Source organism: Saccopteryx leptura, chromosome 2, assembly GCF_036850995.1.
Source record: "Saccopteryx leptura isolate mSacLep1 chromosome 2, mSacLep1_pri_phased_curated, whole genome shotgun sequence".
NCBI classification, from domain to species: Eukaryota; Metazoa; Chordata; class Mammalia; order Chiroptera; family Emballonuridae; genus Saccopteryx; species Saccopteryx leptura.
The window spans coordinates 257,733,858-257,752,929 of NC_089504.1; the positions used below are offsets into that span (position 1 = coordinate 257,733,858).

General features: G+C 44.6%; 1 protein-coding gene across 4 annotated transcripts in view; it reads left to right on the forward strand.

The window, feature by feature from the left end:
* The window catches only part of DNM3 (dynamin 3), a 457,675-nt gene that overhangs the window by 349,091 nt on the left and 89,512 nt on the right, over positions 1–19,072 (forward strand). For all 4 annotated transcript variants that reach the window (XM_066371511.1, XM_066371509.1, XM_066371510.1 and 1 more), the window contains one exon: positions 11,446–11,557. In XM_066371511.1, coding sequence (XP_066227608.1) covers positions 11,446–11,557 — 112 coding nt within the window. The remainder of the gene's footprint in view (positions 1–11,445; positions 11,558–19,072) is intronic.

Sequence of the window (19,072 nt, forward strand, 5' to 3'; positions counted from 1 at the left end):
GTCTGTCCCTGTCTATCCCTCACTCTGACTCTCTCTCTGTCTCTGTAAAAAAACCAAAAAAAACAAAAACAAAAAACAAACAAAAAAAACCTTTCACCAATCACTTCTAGCTCAGCTAGAAGGTGACATTACCTGAGTCAGCTCTTTGCCCCTACACTGTGGTTCAGGGCCCAAAGTGTGGATGTACAGTACTTTGTAAAGAGCTATTGTACTTCATATCAGTCATGAATGTTCATTTTGAAAGTGTGTTAACAAGCTTGATCTTAGTTTTTTTTTTTTAAATGAGTCAAGCTGCCTAGCAGACCCAGTTTCCTAAGAGAGAGTTATGTGTTCAAGGGTTAGCATCTTTATTTGGTGGTCAGGTACCTGTTTCTTCCTCGGGGGTACTTTGAAAAATCTAACATACTTTTTGATCATCTCATTTCTTTGCTGAGAAATATTTAAATGATAAACTATTGGAATTAAAAGGGACCAAGAAATGTCATGTTTCACCTGTAGGGAAGACCACATCTCAAATGCATGAGCAGGATGAAACTCCGTCCACCTCCTTCTCTGGCCTTCTTTTCTCAGTGACTTCTGTCATTTCAAAGTTGCCTTGTGAGCTGACAACTTTGGCCAGGAACATTTGCATTTTGATAGTAATTGCTACCAACCACCATGTTAAATGCTTTGCACGCATTATTTCAAATCCTTAAAAACCCTCTTAGAGAGAGTATCCTCACTAATCAACGAGGAAATCGAGACTCTGAAAACTTAAGCAATTTAGCCCAAAGTCACAGAACTGACTAACACATAATGACGAAGCCCAGAGCTTGAAATTCTGTATCTGATCCCAAAGTCTCTGCTCTTTTTGTCACATCACGTGGATTCTTGTGGAAACCTAAAACTCTCAAGACTCACAAGAAGGAAGGTACCAGAGACTTAAGTGGTTGGTGAAAGTTTTGATAGAGGATAAGGATAAGGAAATTCTGGGTAAGACCTAGCTGTTCACCTACAACACAGATTTAAAAGTCTCTCTGACTTTATCAGGAAGCATCCATTGGTGGACCACTGGGCTGCTAGGCTTACCTCTCCTTGGAGAGTCTCAGATTCCTTACTTACAGGTAAGTTCATCCTTCTTCTCTGGTAGTGACTGTGTCCCCAGGAGAAACCCACATGTGTCCCTCACGTGAAGGGAGGAGAAACATACACCCAGCCCTCCAGGCTAGGCACCTAGACAGCTATGGGACTGTGTCAGGCTTTAGGCTTCCCCTTTGGGTCAGACCTGTCGTGATGCCCACCCCAGCACAGCAGTGGGGCGTCAGCCCACACCTGTTGCTCCAGGGTTTCCTCCTTCCGAGGCACCATCCACCTGAGATCCCTGAGAGCAGCTGAGGTGTGCCTGATCATCAGAGCTTCCTTTGCATGACCAGAAGATTGTTTCTGTTGTCTCTTTGCCACACTGACAGTTTCATCTCAGTCTGTCCCTTGGTGATGAGGGCCTGAAACTCCAGGGCCTTCCCATTGCTGCCAACAGTGCTTTGCCTGCTAGTTTCATCTGGAAGACATCTTCCCCCAGCCTTTTCACCTCGTCAGTCTCCTCCTCAATCACGTTGGAGGCTCTCTCCAGTCCCCCAGGGATGGGCCCCTTCACTTCAGTTGGCCTCCAGAACTGGGCACAGTGGTTGGCACGACTGGACCAGTGAAGAGTGCAGACGACAGTGACTTATATTCCCTCTGACTGGTTCTCCATTGTCACTTCCTGAAGCCATGCTGGTTATTTCTTTCTATTCCAATAGAAAACCGAGTTTACCTTGATGTTACTGAGATTTAGGGGTCATTTCCCAAGGTTAGCAAGGAAAGGGACGAGTTTCACTGGGGAAGGGCTGTGTTGGCTCCTTCCTCGGCTAAAAAGAGGTTCGGGGTTGCCTTTGTGTTCTCCTTGTGCTTAAACATGACCAGTGGTTGGTTTTGCAATAGGTTTTGTTCTGTGTTGCATGCAATTGTCCCTTTTATATCTTTTTTTCCCCTTAAAATTAAATCCAGGGAAATGTGGAAGAAAGAGAAGTGAAAGAACCTCTGCAGCTGCTGAGTTTTCCTGGAAGGCAAAGACATCTCAATTTTAAAATTAGTCTTCAAACATGAAATCGTTGTTCTTTGAAACAGCTGTCTGGTCAGAAACGCCTTTGTAGTGTACATTTTGAGCAGCAGTTTTTGAAACGCACTACGAGCTTTGTAAAGATCTCCTTTATCTGGGTTATGAATTATTTTCAGTCTTCTGAGTAATTGTTAAAGTAATGAGACTGTCTGGAAGAGAACAGATGTCTGTTTTTTGTTTTGTTGTTTAGGGGGAAGAGGGAGATGTCATTGGGATGTTGGGATTTACTTGGTACCTGGACAAGGAAGTCTAAATAAATGGTTGTTAGTGTCCTAGCATCCCATTCTCCGTCAATTGTTGTGCATTGGGCTGGAATATAAGCTTCATAAGAATAGGGACCTCATTTGTCTTAATCACCATGTGTCCCTCAGGGCTTGGTGCAATACCTGTCACACAGCTCCTCAACAAATGTTTATTAGACAAATAAATCAATACATGTATACTATAGAAACCAGTATACAGAATAACCTGTCATGTAACCAGACACATAATCCATCTATCCTTCTGTTATCTTCTATGGAATCACCTGGCGTTGAAGTTCTCCTTAACAGAAACTTTGAATATGAAGATGTGTATGAAAGTCTCTGCTGTTTGTATTAGTCCATGACGGATCACTCACTAATGATTTTATGTAAATCAGCTCTGACATTGTTTATACTTTTACCACCTCTTGGAATAATAGATTCCATAAGTAAAAGGGATCATAGTTCAACTGCAAGGATATATAACTAAGGCATTAAGGGACTACAGAGGACAGAATAACCTATGCAATTCATGCTTCCTGGGGAAGACCATCACCACCATCACCACACCATCACCACCATCACCACTATCACCATCACCATCACCACTATCACCACCACCACCACCACCATCACCATCACCACCATCACCACTATCACCACCACCATCACCACCATCACCATCACCACCACCATCACCACTATCACCACCACCATCACCATCACCACCACTACCTCTACCATCACCATCTCTACCACCATAACCACCACCATTACCATCACCACCATCACCACCATCACCACCACCATCACCATCACCATCACCACTATCACCACCATCACCACCATCACCATTACCATCACCATTACCACCACCACCACCACCACCACCATCACCATCACCATCACTACTATCATCACCACCATCACCATCATCACCATCACTACTATCATCACCATCATCACCAGCTTCTGCACAAATATGCTTTCACACAAGATGCAGGTTATTGAAGTGCTTAATGTTTTAAAAATCTGATTTATTGCCTTTGACAATTCAGTTATATTCATTGGTGCTGAAAACTGTGGGTGTACCTAAAATGGCTTCCTCAAACAAGTCACTGAATAGCCAAGCTTCCTGCAGCCCAGGATTATTCTCTTTGCAGCAGAGAGGCTGATGTGTGGGAACAGATGTGGGGCTTTGAACAATTTTGTGCGTCTGTTGTGTGCTGCCCACCGTAGTCCTGGTCTCACTGAGTGGAGCCAGCATGGTGGGGGTGCTGGGTCCATGGGGGGCAGCAGGCTGGAGCCCACCGGTGGCAGCCCTGATGCCCCAGGACATCTCTGTTGCCTCAGGCGGAGCAGTGGCAGGACTGCCTGTTGCTCCCTGTGATCAAGACTCATATAGAACTTTGCAAAATGAGTTCAGGGCACTGACTGTGATAAAACTTGACATGACTAAAATAATGATAATAATGTTAACAAGTAAAACATTTTAAATAATTTGAAAGGCTGATATTTTGGGGTGCCCTTGTGGAAAACCACCGATACCCTGATGTGCCAGTCCCTTTCACCCCTCTACAGTTTTCCTCTGCACTGTTCCCCTTCACAGCACCTCCATCCTGTCACCTTACACAGATGTCCTCGCCCCGGTCTGAGGCTCTGAGCATTCTTGTCACACTCTCAGGTGTCCGGGGGCTCACAGGGGATCATGCCTCCATGTTTGGTCTCATTTAGTGTCTTAGGCTTGATCAGTACTGGGCCTTCTGGGACTAGCTCTTGCTTCTTCTGTGTCAGTAGTTCCTCACGAATCTGCTTCTTTAGAATGTTAAAAAAAAAAAAGGGAGAGAGCTTTTAAAGAATTTATATCATTATTACAGTTAGTCATTAATGCAAACAAAAGATCCCACAGAAGATGACTGTTGGAAGAGAAGTGCCGAGGGCGAAGGGGCCGGGCTGATGCATGGTGGCCCGTGGTGCCCGCGCTTGTCCTCAGATGGCAGGAATGCGGAGGCCAGGCCCAGCCTCGGCAGCCTCTTCCGCCCGATCAGCGGGCCGACTGAGACTAGCTGTGGTTCCCTCTCTGTTCTCCTCCCCAGTTGCCTTTTTTTATGCCTTTCTAAAAGTCTTTCGTTGCTTGAGGCTAAACGGAGTTCGGATTGCAACAACAGACTTTTTTAAGTGATATTGTAGTATTGGCCAATTCGCCCGCGATTGGTTCTGCCCAAGCAGACACATGACCTGTGGCTGTTTGGCTTGTCCTCCTATGGGAAACGACTTAACGAAGCTAATAAGCGGCATTAAAATAAAATAAACAAGTTCACATGGCACCTAGCCCCACGGCCACATGGAACAGGGTTATTTATTATCCTGAGACACCAGACCCACATCGCCAACTGCCTACTGGGCATTTCCACTCAGATGGCCCCGGTCTCTTCCCATCTCACCCATCTGAAACCCAAACCCGTACCCTCTCTTCAAAGCCAGCCCTCACTGTTGGAGTTTTAGGGGGTCCATAAATCACACCCTTTCCACCCCCACACCTTGGCTAAAATCTGTTGTTGCTGTTTTTAGAAGCACAGGAGACAAACAGATAAAGCATAAAACAAATGTTTCTAGTTCTGTGGCCAAAAGCCTTGCTCATACTTCAGCCCCGGGCAGTCACAGTCACAGCCACAGCTGAGCGTCCGCAGGCCTGGGAACGGGAGGGACATGCCTGTGTCCTGCAGGCATGAGCTTGCTCAACCTCCCTCTTAGAACACACCGACCAACCCGCCCAACGGTCCTGCTCTTTCCGGGAGGAAACAATGAAGTCTGGGGAAACGGGGCCAGGAGCCCGAGGCCCTGCAGGAAGCCAGGAGATCGAGTTCCCACTATGGATTCTCACTCCAGACTGTTCCTATTTTTATTTTATTATTTTTTTTTCTGAATTGAGAAGCGGGGAGGCAGACAGACAGACTCTTGCATGTACCCAACCAGGATCCACCCAGCATGCCCACCAGGGGGCGATGCTTTGCCCATCTGGGGCGTTGCTCTGCCACAATCAGAGCCATTCTAGCGCCTGAGGCAGAGGCCACAGAGCCATCCTCAGCGCCTGGGCCATCTTTGCTCCAGTGGAGCCTCAGCTGCGGGAGGGGAAGAGAGAGACAGAGAGGAAGGAGAGGGGGGAGGGGTGGAGAAGCATATGGGCACTTCTCCTGTGTGCCCTGGCCGGGAATCGAACCCGGGACTTCCACATGCCGGCCGACACTCTACCGCTGAGCCAACCGGCCAGGGCCCAGACCATTCCTATTTTTATTGAGATTACCCTCTTAATTGATGGGCCGCCTGTCCCCCTTGTTTCAGCCTTTGGGTGTGAGCAAGTCTACTGCGATACTAAATATTCCACAGCCTAAGAATTTCCGCCACTTACCTTGCAACCTGCCTTCTTCAGGATCTCTTTCACCATAAACAAGACCCCACGGTTGTAACCAGAACTGACACTTTCAGCTCTCTGGTGGGGTGACTGTGATTCACGCTGACACAGACCTGGCCCTGTGGCCACTGGCAGCTGGAGAGCCGGGCTGGTGGTGACTCAGCCGGCCCCGCAGCTGCGCTTACAGTAAATCTGTTTCGTAATACTCTGAGATTTTTAAATATTTTTTTTCTAAAAATGAGAATTGTTTTCATTTAACATTTTTATTTATTTATTCCTTTTTTTTCCCCTTTGGCTCTTCACTATATCAGGAAATGGAAATAGAGAAATTGAGTAGGAAATGGAGCAGGTGAGAGAGCCCCATCCCTGTGGCGATGAACCATCAGCCCAGGGGAGACCTATCCAGTTTCCAGGAGGTGCAGCGTGGAGGAGCTGTAGTCAGGGAGAAAGACACATGATAATACCTGGTTGTAGTCTGTGTGTTTTACTTGTATAGTCACCTGGTGCTGGGCAGCGTGTTCAGCTATGCCCTTCACACCCTTCACCCGTATAACCTTATTTTATTGTCATAGGAAGCCTGAAGTCGATACTGTTACCATCCCCATCTTAGCAATGAGAAATACATTCAGGGAGGTTGCCTTACCCAGCAGTGCAGAGGATAATAAATGGCCTAGCCTAGATTTCAGCAGGTGGTCATGGTCTTAACTATGTTCTGCTACATTTTACATAACTTAGTATTAGTCAACGTTTACCATCCAGAAATCCCACAGAAAGTCTACCAAACTTCTGTCTTGCATCTGGATAATATTGTAGCTAGAGATTTGTGATCAGTTCTTGGCATCTCATTTTTTTATTTTTAATCCTTTAAAAATAGAACAAATTCACAGGAAGAGAAGGAGGTTGTGTTATCTACAATAGAAACCTCTCCATATTAGAAACATCTGAAAAAAAATTTGGCAGAAAGGTTGGCTTAGGGACTAGAAGACTTGGGGGGATGCGTAATACCTGGCTTCAGATGGTTTGAAGAGCTTTCCTAGTTAAGGAAAGGAAACTTCACATTTTTAACATCCAAAGACATGTGACTGAAAGTTATACATCTAATCAAAGTACAGGCTCATCATGTGGTCACTGTCTCTTCCGGGCAGCAGCAGCACTTTAAAAGCCCTTTATGTGTAGGGTGAAAGCTTCTCACGCTCATTTTTAATGTCGAGGTGACTTTGATTTTTTTTTTCAGACTGTAAAATGCATAGTTCAGCTTGATTTCATAATGAAGTCATGCAGAAGCTCCTATCTGCATGATTGCAGCTGAAATAGACTAAACAAACAACAACAAAAAAATGCAGTCAGTACAAATTGCTGTGGGTTATCTCTACCGCTACAGCATGTGGTGAGAACCTGGAAGCTGCGTCCACAGGATTTATGAGGCTTCCAGTAAACCGGCTCCGTTCAGTGTTTTAGACCTGCTTCCAACTCTCCTTGGATGTCTAGACACAGCCTGCGATGAAGCTTCGAAATGGGTAAAAACAAAGCAGCCAAAGCCACCAGAAGTCTTTGACCCTCTTCTAATGTTTCAACCAGATAATTATTTTCCCTCTCAAGAATTTGGCTATCCTTGGAGGGGGGAAAATATAAAATAAAGATTTTCCATGTGAAGAGCCCCTGAAAGAAAATCCTCTGGAGAAAGGTCAGTGAGCGCGGGCCAACGCCGAATTCTTCGGATCTGCTTAGAGAATGTGGGACGTCCGCACCCTTTCTGCGCCGCTCGCGTGCCCAGCACCGCCTTCCTCGCACCTTTCCATCTTAAAGGAACTCATCCTGGGCAGTGCAGAGGCCTCGCGCGGAAACCTGAATAGTAGCTGAAACCTGTGGTGGAGAAATAATTAGATAATGAGAAACTGATGGACTTTGATTCTGTCAAGAGAATATTCATACATTATTACCCTTTCGGCTCAGTAGCAGAGATAGGATCTCTCAAATTTTCCGAAATTAAAATTTCATACTTGGAGAATGCATTTTCTTTAGATATCTCTCACTATTAATTAAAATTACTCCTTCTTCTTGCTAGGGCTTGTGTCAAATTTTCTTAATCTTACATTTTCTGTAGAAGGTTAAGGATTCAATCAAAAAGGGGGAGGGCGGAGAAGGTGGTTATAAAAAGAAGCACAGTCCGCCTGACCAGGCGGTGGCGCAGTGGATAGAACGTCGAACTGGGATGCCGAGGACCCAGGTTCGAGACCCCGAGGTCGCCAGCTTGAGCGCGGGCTCATCTGGTTTGAGCAGAAGCTCACCAGCTTGGACCCAAGGTCACTGGCTCAAGCAGGGGGTTACTCGGTCTGCTGAAGGCCCGTGGTCAAGGCACATATGAGAGAGTAATCAATGAACAACTAACGTGTCGCAATGCGCAACGAGAAACTAATGATTAATGCTTCTCATCTCTCCGTTCCTGTCTGTCTGTCCCTGTCTATCCCTCACTCTGACTCTGTGTCTGTAAAATAAAATAAAAAATTTTAAAAAGAAGCACAGTCCAAGTTCATTCCATAGTTCTTTTGTCCATTCATTCATTCAACAGATTTTTGTTTTTAGGAGGCCACATATGCCAAGGATTGGGGTAGGCTCAGGTTGTGCCACTTATTAGCTGTGTGGTCTGGGAAGTCACTGAGCCTCTCTGAATCTCAGTGTCCTCAAATGTAAAAGAGCTCTATTACTAACTTTGCAGGATTGCTATGAAAAGTGAGATGGCTTCTCTTAAGATGGTGAGAAATTTGAAGTTTCTCTTTTACCTTTCTCCATCCATTGCTATATCAAAAAAATCATACACAATAGAGACAGAAAGTCTCAAAAGCTCTGTGCAGTAGCCGTCTCAGTCAACTTTTTACAAGACTCGTGCAGTGAGCTGGGTTGAGATTATGTGAGGGACCAGCACATACTTTTCTCGATTAAGAAAAATGGGCTAACCAGGAGGACAAGCAAAAGAAACTTCTGCACTTCCTCACTCAGTCAACCTGAGCAATATGGCAACAAGCAGACACCCAGAGAGCCAACGCTACTACTTTAGGGCCAGTTGGAAACATGAACTGGGCCCTGGCCGGTTTGCTCAGTGGTAGAGTGTCGACCTGTCATGTGGACGTCCTGGGTTTGATTCCTGGTCAGGGCACACAGGAGAAGCAACCATCTGTTTCCTACTGCTGCTTAAGGGCTAGTTGGGAAGACAAACATTATGAAAGTTAATTAGTAAATGTGAAAGAAAATTTTCCGAAATCACCGCTGTGATCAGTGCTACAAAGGAAAGGTAAACACAAAATGTAAAACACATATGAAAGAGAAATGACCATCAGGGAAGTGGTGTCTGAAGACGTGGTGACGGAGCCGAGATTCCCTGGGAAGTGTGGAGGCTACCTGTACAGTGAGGGAAGGACAGAGAACTGTGGCAGGGTATCTGGCGGCCTTGTGAGCAGGCGTGGCCCTTCTGAGAAGGTCAAAGAAGGCTTGTGTGGCCGGAGCAGAGGGCAGAGTGTGAGAAGAAGTTGGCGAGGAAGGTGGCGGTGGCCCAGAACCTGCAGGCCTTTGTAGGCATTGTGAGGAGTGCGGTCTTTTCCTAAACGCAGGTAGCCATTTGATTGTTGTACGCCAGGTGTAAAAATACTGATTCCCAATCTCAGAACAGGATAAAAATTCAGCGAGGAGGACTCATGTGAAGGGGACATGTGATGCTGGGAGGAGATATCACCCCAGCATCACCAAGGAGATGGTGGTGTCATGGTGGTTGACAGACTGCAGGTATGCTTGTAGGTGGCAGAATGGAAGAGGAGTATGAGAGAGTGAAGATGACTAAGATACTCCCCAAAATATCTAGATTAAAGATCTGCTGCATGAAATGGGAACAACATGTTAGGATCCCCACTTCAGTCATTCATGTCAAGGTGCCTTTAAGAGACGCACGTGGAGAAGTCAATAGGCAGTACGAGTCCCAGAGAGGTCTGAACTGGAGATACAAATGGGTGAGCCATCCGGGCTCAGGTATAGACTGAGGCTCTCAGGCCTGACTGAGAATAACCAGAGAGAATAAGGAGAGGGAAAGATTGCTACTCTTACGTACTGCCCGTATCTGTCTACACTGGATTCTCTTTTCTGGAAAGTTGATTGGAATGTCTATCAATGTCTTAAAAAAATAATCATAACTTTGATCTTGTAACTCTATTTATAGGAATCTACTCTCGGAAAATAATAGTAAATGTGACAAAGGCTTATGGGATAAAAATATTCACTTAAGTATTATTTATGTTTACAGGAAAAGGAAATCACTTAGTTGTCTAATATTAGGAAGAATTTAAGTAAACTGCGATACATTTATAATAATGAACATTGTCATTATATTTTGATGTTTATAGAGATGTCATGGCATATGTCAATGACTATGATATAATAGTAAATGAAAAAAGACACAGAGTTGCTAGCAGTAGAGATGAAAACGGGGGGGGGGGGATGCAGAGAACAAGAGTGTAAAGAAGTAAGGTTATCTGTAAATAGTGAAAAAAGGAGTGTCACAATTTTTACTTTTATCTAGTTTCCAAAATTTTCAGATGGGCTAGCACTATTATATTGTCTTTATTATTTTATTATTAGGAAAAGAAATATAAAATTGCCGTATTGTCCCTGTTACAAATGTGCGCTTGACAGGCGTTTCAGCCTGCTAAGTCCTGGGCTGGTGGGTGTTCTCTCCTTTTCATAGCACTGATGAGCACTTCTGCTCTCAATCCACACAGTATTTTCCATTTGTAAGATGATTGCCATGCTTTCTGAAGTTTTGTGAGCCATTCAGATGTGTAAAACAGTTTCAGAAAATTGATCTAGGCCCTGGCTGGTTGGCTCAGCAGTAGAGCATCAGCCCAGCGTGTGGAAATCCTGAGTTGATTCCCGGTCAGGGCACACAGGAGAAGTGACCATCTGCTTCTCCACCCCTCCCCTTCCTCCTTCTCTTTCTCACTCTTTCTCTCTCTTCTCTCCTGCAGCCATAGCTCAAATGGTTAGAGCAAGTTGGCCCCAGGTACTGAGGATAGCTCTATGGCTTCGCCTCAGGCACTAAAATAGTTTGGTTGCTGAAGAAATGGAGCAGTGGCCCCAGATGGGCAAAGCATCACCCCACAGGGGGCTTGCAGGCTGGATCCCAGTTGGGGGGGGGGCATACAGGAGTCTGTTTGTCTGCCTCTACAACTCTCACTTAATAAAAGAGAGAGAAAGAGAGAGAGAGAGAGAGAGAGAGAGAGAGAGAGTTGATCTAATCCCCAGACAACAGCAAATCCTTTCCCCTGAGAACGACGCCCCTCCACTGGCACCCAGCATGTAGCCCACTGGGACTATCTGGGTTTTCTCAAACTTCTTGCTTAGCAGAGCCAATGACTCTGAATTCATTAGTGTGATGCTTTTTAAAAATTATGTCATACATACATATAGGAATTTGCTCATTATTTTAAATACGATGAATTGGGTTGGGGTTTTTTGTTTTGTTTTGTTTCCTTTCCCCTCTTCCAGTGACTCTGTGAGAACTGTCCACTTGGACTGTCCTCTGTATCATTGTCTACAGTACTGTAAAATCATTTTGAATTTGGTTCAGAGCTAAAAGCATGGTCTTTTTTTTTTTTTTTTTTTAACTCCAGGAATGTATACAAAGACTATCGCTTCCTTGAGCTGGCGTGTGACTCCCAGGAGGATGTGGACAGCTGGAAGGCATCCCTGCTGAGAGCTGGAGTGTATCCCGATAAGTCTTTAGTAAGTTGGATCGATCTCTCATTTTTAAATTGTTAGCCATTTTTAAGAAAACATAATTCTACATACTGTATTCCGGAAAAACTAGTTCTCTTTTGACCTAAATGTGGTGCAGTTTTAAGTGATACTTTGCATATATATATATGTTTTTCTCCACTAGATTTCTATTCTAAGAAGGTTATCAGTGCATTTGTTAAAGGGCATGCCCTACTCTACCATAAAACACGATGTATGTGATCTTGAACCAAGAGACGGTTTCTTTGTTTAAACTTTAAATTTTATTTTCCCTTATACACTAACTGTTCCACAGTTGTTCTAGTATTAATACAAGCAGTTTATAACATTCTTCATGTAGTCATGGCATATATATATGGTCTACCAGAAAGTTCTGTCTGTTTCTATCACAACAAGTTTTGACACATAAGCACATGTTTATTTGGCGCATGTGTGCCTCTCTATTTTTATCACTTAATGTATACATACTGACGTAGCAAATTAACGAAAACAAAGTTGATTCACGTTAGTCTTATGTGTGAAGCAATAGTGTACCCATGGCTACTGATAAAGTTCATTTATGCCACTGTATTTTTACGAATTTCAACAAGGAAGAAATGCTACAGAAGCATGTAGAAATTCATTAAAAGTGTTTGGTGAAGGTACAGTTTCTGATAGGACATGCAGAAGATGGTTCAAAAAATTCGAAACAGGTGATTTCGACCTTTCTGATAAGCCACGTTCTGGGCGACCATCTTTGATTGATGACGATGTTGTTAAGACCATGTTGGAGCAAGATCCTCTTCTGACAACATCGGAGATCGCAGAAAGGCTTAATTCAGCTCAGCAAACCATTTCGGACCATATTCGGAAGATAGGATTGGTGTGGAAATATTCAAGATGGGTGCCACATGAATTAAGTCAGAAGAATTTGTATTTTGTTTTATTCCAAAAATGGACAGAACTTTCCGGTAGACCATATATATATATATCATTAATCATAACACTGTTTTGTATGCTTAAAAGTGTCCTTATTTTTTTTTTATAAAAATCTACCTTCTTTCTCTATGTCTATAGTACCTGTTCCAAAATTGTATCTGCATTCAAACTCTGGTCAATGTCACTGTGAGTGGAAAGAACGACAACAAAAATATTATAGAGCTGTTCCCACTTATCTTTATTAATATACTTCAAGTGTCTTGAAGACACTTTTCTCATTCAAGTTAATAAACAGACCTCTATTTGTGTTCTTTGGAAGATGTAATGTTACACAGACAGGTCTGGATTTAAACGTTGCAGAAGTACGACCTGACACATGTCCGCATTCTGTTAAACAGACTGCGCGAGTGGCTCCCTCTGTGTGCTCGCTGGTCCCCGTGAGGAGTTGTACTATCCAAGTTCCCCCCAGAACTAAAGTCCCGAGGCTGAGCCATGGACTTGAGTCCAGCTTGACCACTGTGGTGCTTGCTGAGCTCTCAGCCAGTTTACGGGGCTGGTCAAGCACAAGTTTGGTTATTCCCAGACCCCAAATAGGGACCTAGAGTAAGTAACTCTGAGCTGTGGACACAACAGGGGACATTGGAGGCTCTCTGGGGAAGCCAGACCTGACCACATCCCTGAGGTTACATTGGAATTTAATGGATTTCTGGGGTAAAGGAATGAGGATTTGTGCCAAGATGTTCTCCTTACCTGCTGCTACTTTAGCTCACATGTAACCCTCTCAACTCCATTCCAACATACCTTTTGTCTGGTTAGCACCTGAAATGATGAATCCCCATAACATCTCCTGTGCCCTCCAAAAGGGGTGAAACCAGACCATCTCCTGGTGACACCGGGCACAGAGGCGTCAGTATACGGTTCCCATAGTTGTCCAGATTTGATTGGTTTTATGCACACATGATTGCATAGATAGGTGCCACTCTGAAGACCACGCACGAGCAAGCTTGGAAAAAACGGGTGCTCTTGTTCATTCTAACTATCACCCTTACTCTCCCCTATCCATGAATGGAAGTGTGTTTAATTCCACCGCCATTCCATATTAAAAATTGTTAAATGTTCTAGGTTTATTTTTTACACATTCATCTCTCAGAGGCCTGGTGAGTGTGGGTTTCTTTGCCAGGAACCGTGGTGGGCATCGGTGATGCAGAGGCGAGCCCTGAGCTCTCGCCACCAGAAAATAGACGTCAGTCAGGACAGGGACTGACCACATCGTTGTATAGCGTGCTTGAAGAGAGTGGTAACTTCTATGAAAGAACAAAGTCAAAGGGACAGCCGGGTTGCGGGAGGGCAGGCGAGCCTCATTTTAGTTAAGGGGCTCAGGGAAGGCCCCTTTGAAGAGCTGACATGGGCATAGGCTCCAAAAGGGGGGAGGGAGGAACCGATGGGGTGGTCTAAAGAAGAGTAACGATGGTGGAGGATGAACAGGTACAAAGCCAGTTCAGTGTCTTAGAAGAGCAACCAAAACCATCCGGGTGTCTGGAACACCTGGAGGAAGGACAGAAATGGCGGACAGTGCCCATATGGGAGGTCAGGGCAGGTTGGGTAGGCTCTGAAGGAGGGGTGAGCCCTTGAGGTTTACTCCGAGTGAGAGGGGACACCGGCAGAGGGTTTGGAACGGGTTGAGTGGCCCGGTAAGATGTATTTTTTTAGAGATCATGATGGCCAGGTGTTAGCAGAAGCAGCAGAGCATGTGGGTTCAAGCACAGGTGTCGGTGTCAAGCTAATGACATGGACAGTCCCGACGCTCATGTGCAAGTCCTGAGATGTTAGGCAGGTGACCCGGCCTTTTAATGTCCCGTTATTCCCATTTCCAAAGTGGAGATGACAAAAGTCCTGAGAGTGTGGGTGACAGGACTGAATGAGGTAAGGCCAGAGAAGCACTGAAGAGGGTAAGCACAAATAAACACTCTATTTTTATTTATAATGATGATGGCGATGATGATAATTATGATGATGGCAATAATGATGATGATAATTATCATTTCGTCACAGATGACTCTCTTTTACAGTAGAGGACAGAGCTAAGACACTGTGGATGTTACAGTGTAGCCCAGTGAGATTGTAAATTCGTTGTTGTTTCTGTCTTCCAAATATGCTCAGTTATATAAAGTGTGTGTGTGTGTGTGTTCCTTCCATATAACTATAATGTTTCTGGAAATGTTTTCTTAAGTCATGATTTTGTCAATTAAACTTATTTTAAACACACGAGTCAAGTTCGCTAAAGAAATTACTTAGCGCGCCTGTTGTGAAGGGAAAAGAAACTGTCCTGGAAAAGCAGAATGACCTGCCCTTCACTGAGCTGCGTTTACGAATCTGGGGCTTCAGTATCCATAGCTCTACACAAAGGAGACACTCAGTGAAATATGCGTTACATCTTTCTCATAGCATTGCTCAATTTTAAGCAGATCTAGAGATGAAGCACATCCTACACAATCTGCTTTGGCAGATTTTTCACATGCTTTCTATTTGTTTAGAAACACACATTTCGTACAGTTGTTTGGAGATCGAGACAAAGGGGTTTTTTACTACATGCCAAAGACATGACAGGAAATTAAACTTGGCAGCGTGCCATAAACGTTGCTTTTCTCAGTTTTCATCATAAACAATATTTGCATTCTTTTATGCACCATGGAGTTCTACAGGTTACATTACACGATTGCTTGACATTCAGACGGTTAAATGGCTGCTCACTACTGAAAGCCATCTAAGTAGAACGCTTATCTAAACATTCCATTTTGTGAACAGCTAGAGCAGGGAGGAGGGGTACGTTTAGGTACAGTTATTTCTAATTTAGGAAAATGCGATGAAGAAGTCAGATTAAGCTAATCCCAGATACTTCTCTGTAAATTTTTAGGACTTCTAGTGTGTCATTTTGTCTTTGTATCAATAAACCATTGAGTCAACAGCCAATCAGCTGATCGCTCCCCTAATTATAATACTTCCATGTGTCATACATGGACATGAGTCTAGACTCAAAAAGTTCTGCTTTCTACATCTCCATTTTGATTGGAAAAAAATCCTACGTTGATTATTCTTTTAATCATATAAGTTTGGCTTCATTTAGATAAATCACTATCGCCCAAATTTGAATAAAATGATGTTTCAGACACATTTTATTTTCAACTAAGATTGCACACATTTTTCCCCCTGAAGTTAGAAGTGGGGAGGCAATCAGACAGACTCCCACATGTGCCTGACTGGATCCACCTGGCATGCCCACCAGGGGGCGATGCCCTACCCATCTGGGGCGTTGCTCCAATGTGACTGGAGCCATTCTAGCACCTGAGGCAGAGGCCATGGAGGCATCCTCGGTTCCCTGGGCCAACTTTGTTCCAGTGGAGCCTTGGCTGCGGGAGGGGAAGAGAGAGATAGAGAGAAAGGAGAGGGGGAGGGGTGGAGAAGCAGATGGTTGCTTCTCTTGTGTGTCCTGGCCGGGAATCGAACCCAGGACTTCCACACACCGGGCCGACGCTCTACTGCTGAGCCAACTGGCCAGGGCTTGCACACATTTTTATAACATGCTTTTTCCCCCATAATATTTTTCTGTCACATTCACATGATAGAATGTTTTATGCCACTAATATCATAATATTCTGCTCTCCTGTGTCTTCTGTGTTAGGTCATTTCTCTTGGAGTTTTCTACCATTTTTGTTGTTGTTTCTTTCCCTCCCACCGTCTTCCCCCACTTCCTTCCTTCCCTTCATCCATCACTGTTACGGTAGACTCTGGAGATGCAGAGATGAAAAATAGCTGCACCTCCTACTCTATGGGAGTTCCAAGTCTAGTGGAAGAGACAGGCAAGTAAGTGATTGCAGTGTGGTAGGACCACAGCGATGTCTGTATAAAATACAACAGCCTGGGTGTCCTCCCATGTGCGCTTTCCAATTCCCTCCAGCCCCTTCATCTCTCTGGATCCAAAACACAGTGTAGACTTCCTATCTGAGCAGGGTCAGTGTGACCCTAGGATGGGAAGGGGGAGCCCTCGATTTGGTTTCCCACGGTGCCACTGGCTTAGCCCATGAACTCGCACAGAATCTCAATTTAGCATTCTTTCTGAGCGGCCATGCTATTTTAAAAATATATGTAAGTCTGACTTTGGATCGAGCAGAATTTTATTTCTTTTATTTCTCTTCCCTTTGGCTGTTTAAATTGAAATTAGGACCACGATGAAATTTTATATCGTTAAAAAAGTACATAGGATTTTACACATTATCAAAGTTAAAGATGTTTCTTAATGGAATTAACTTTTTTAAAAAATGCTCAGATTGAGATAAAAAGTGTGAGTGTGTGTTTATCAGTGGTTACTGGCTACAATTAAAGCACTTTTACAAGACGATTTTACAGACCCATGTACATAAACTTTTCCTATAAGTTAAAATACAAATAAATATGAATTTGATTAAATAGCTAAATAACATGATGTAACAAATTCTTCTGGCACAGTTATGGTCGGCTCAGTACAGGACTTAAATTAGACATAAACATCAGGGAATTCTAACATCACTGGAACATTCTGTGTGAGTGGAAACAAGGTAGACTTGAAGTTGAATCCACTCACACAGGAATCCTGAGCCTTCCCTTTACGAGCTGTATGGCTTAGGCAACTTACTTAACTCTCCAGTTGTTTATTCCTTTTTAAATTCAAAACAGTAGTACCTTCCTCACTGATGTTTTATTGAGTTATGCACTTGAAACTTGTGTAGTTTTGCAAACCAATGTCTCCCCAGTAAATTCAGTTTAAAATAATAATAATACCTTCCTTGAGTGATTTGATCCAATTAAATGAAGACAGTTCACATCACGTCTAGCTCAGCACCCAAAACTGGGTAGACATGTGCAATGCCGTGTACATTATTATTGTTGAAAAGTATTCATGTGTCCATGAGCTGTGGTTTCCAGTTCAGCCAGTTCCCTTCTCTTTGGAAACTGACACTGGGATTGGGCATTCGAGGGAGAGTTTTCCCCACTGTTGGTTGAGGAAGGCAGATTGCTTAGAACGATCCTGGGGTCACACTGCCCTGTGGGCAGGCTGGCCTTAGGGCTTCGTCAGTCTGAAGTGAGCTGGTGAGGCTGTTGGGAAGGGAGGGAGGATTCACAAGCTCACCCTGAGAGGGGCCGGCTTTCTGGAGGAAGCAGCCCCCAGATCTCTGCAGCCCCTGGAAAGAAATTTGGTGCAAATTCAGTTTTGCGCGTGAAGTCACACAACCCAGGACTTTTTACGAGGATTCTATTAGCTATATAGATAAATGGTCCTTCCCTATAGGATATAATTTCTTAAGAGGTGGAAGTTCTCAGTAGAGAGTGGAATACCCAGGAATTTCCTTATACCTCCAGATTCAAGACTCTCCCCGCCATCATGCGTCCGGGCTGCTTTGCTGGGTGAAACCATCCTATAATAAAGTCTTTTGGGACTTCAGAAATTCCTTCTGGAACTTTTCTCTTGTGGTACATGCTAGTTAGGGGAGAGGGTCTCTGTAATCTTGTAGGGAAAGATGAAGAATGGCCACAGACCACTGCGAGTCTTGATTCCCATGGTGATGAGCACTCACGTGGGCTTATTCAGCCATCTGACCACACGGGGCTGACACTGCCGCCCCCCCCCCCACCGTGTTCAGGGATCCAAACCCAAAGGTGCCCCCCTCCGGGAGAGTGGAGGGATGGGTAGGGCAGTCCCCGCTCACCACGGGTGCTCCTCTCTCGGAACAGACGGTTGGGAGTGACTGAAGGAACCTAGAAATGGCAAGATCCCTCCATGCCCTTCATCCTCCTCCTCCTCCTCCTCTTCCTCTTCCCCCTCCTCCCCCTCTCCTCCCTCCCCCTTCCCCTCCCCCTCTTCCTCCTCCCCCCTTTCCTTCTCCTCTTGGACGTTCCTCCCCTTTAAGGATTAAGGCCCCCTGCTCTGTGACACCACTGTGGCCACTACAAACAGAACCATCTGCCGTGGAGCAAGGCAGCCACCGTTCCCTGACGCGCAGGAATCCTCGGCCGGACTCCTGAAACTGATTTACTAGATCAAAGCGGCACGGCTGCGGAATACAATAAATTCCATCTGGTTGAGGAATTTTCGGCAATATTGCGCTTCTTCAGAGAACCGGAGCCCCATTATTCTTTAAAATAGAATTTTTCTCCTGATCAAATTCCCTATGGGGAGCTCTCTTGCCTTATTGAATGGTTGGCATATATATATATATATATTTTTACAGAAGAATCGTTTCTCCACCTCCATTCATTCTCTATGTCTCACATACTCCTGGGGCTGTTAACGGTTAGATCACAGCAACTCACGATGCCAAGAGGCTTCTCTGCTCTGTTTTATCAGTGTCTTTAAGTTTACGTTTTTATTAGCTATGATAGTCCTTGAATCAGACGTTTCCTCCAAGTCACCAGTTGGCATCGTTTACCAGAAAACACACTCTCCCAAGCTCCTCGCCACACCACGCTCCAGAAAACGTCTGTCCCTGTTACTCCGCACCCCCTCCACATCCTCTCTTAATACTAATTGCCAGGTCTCCAGCCCGACCTGCG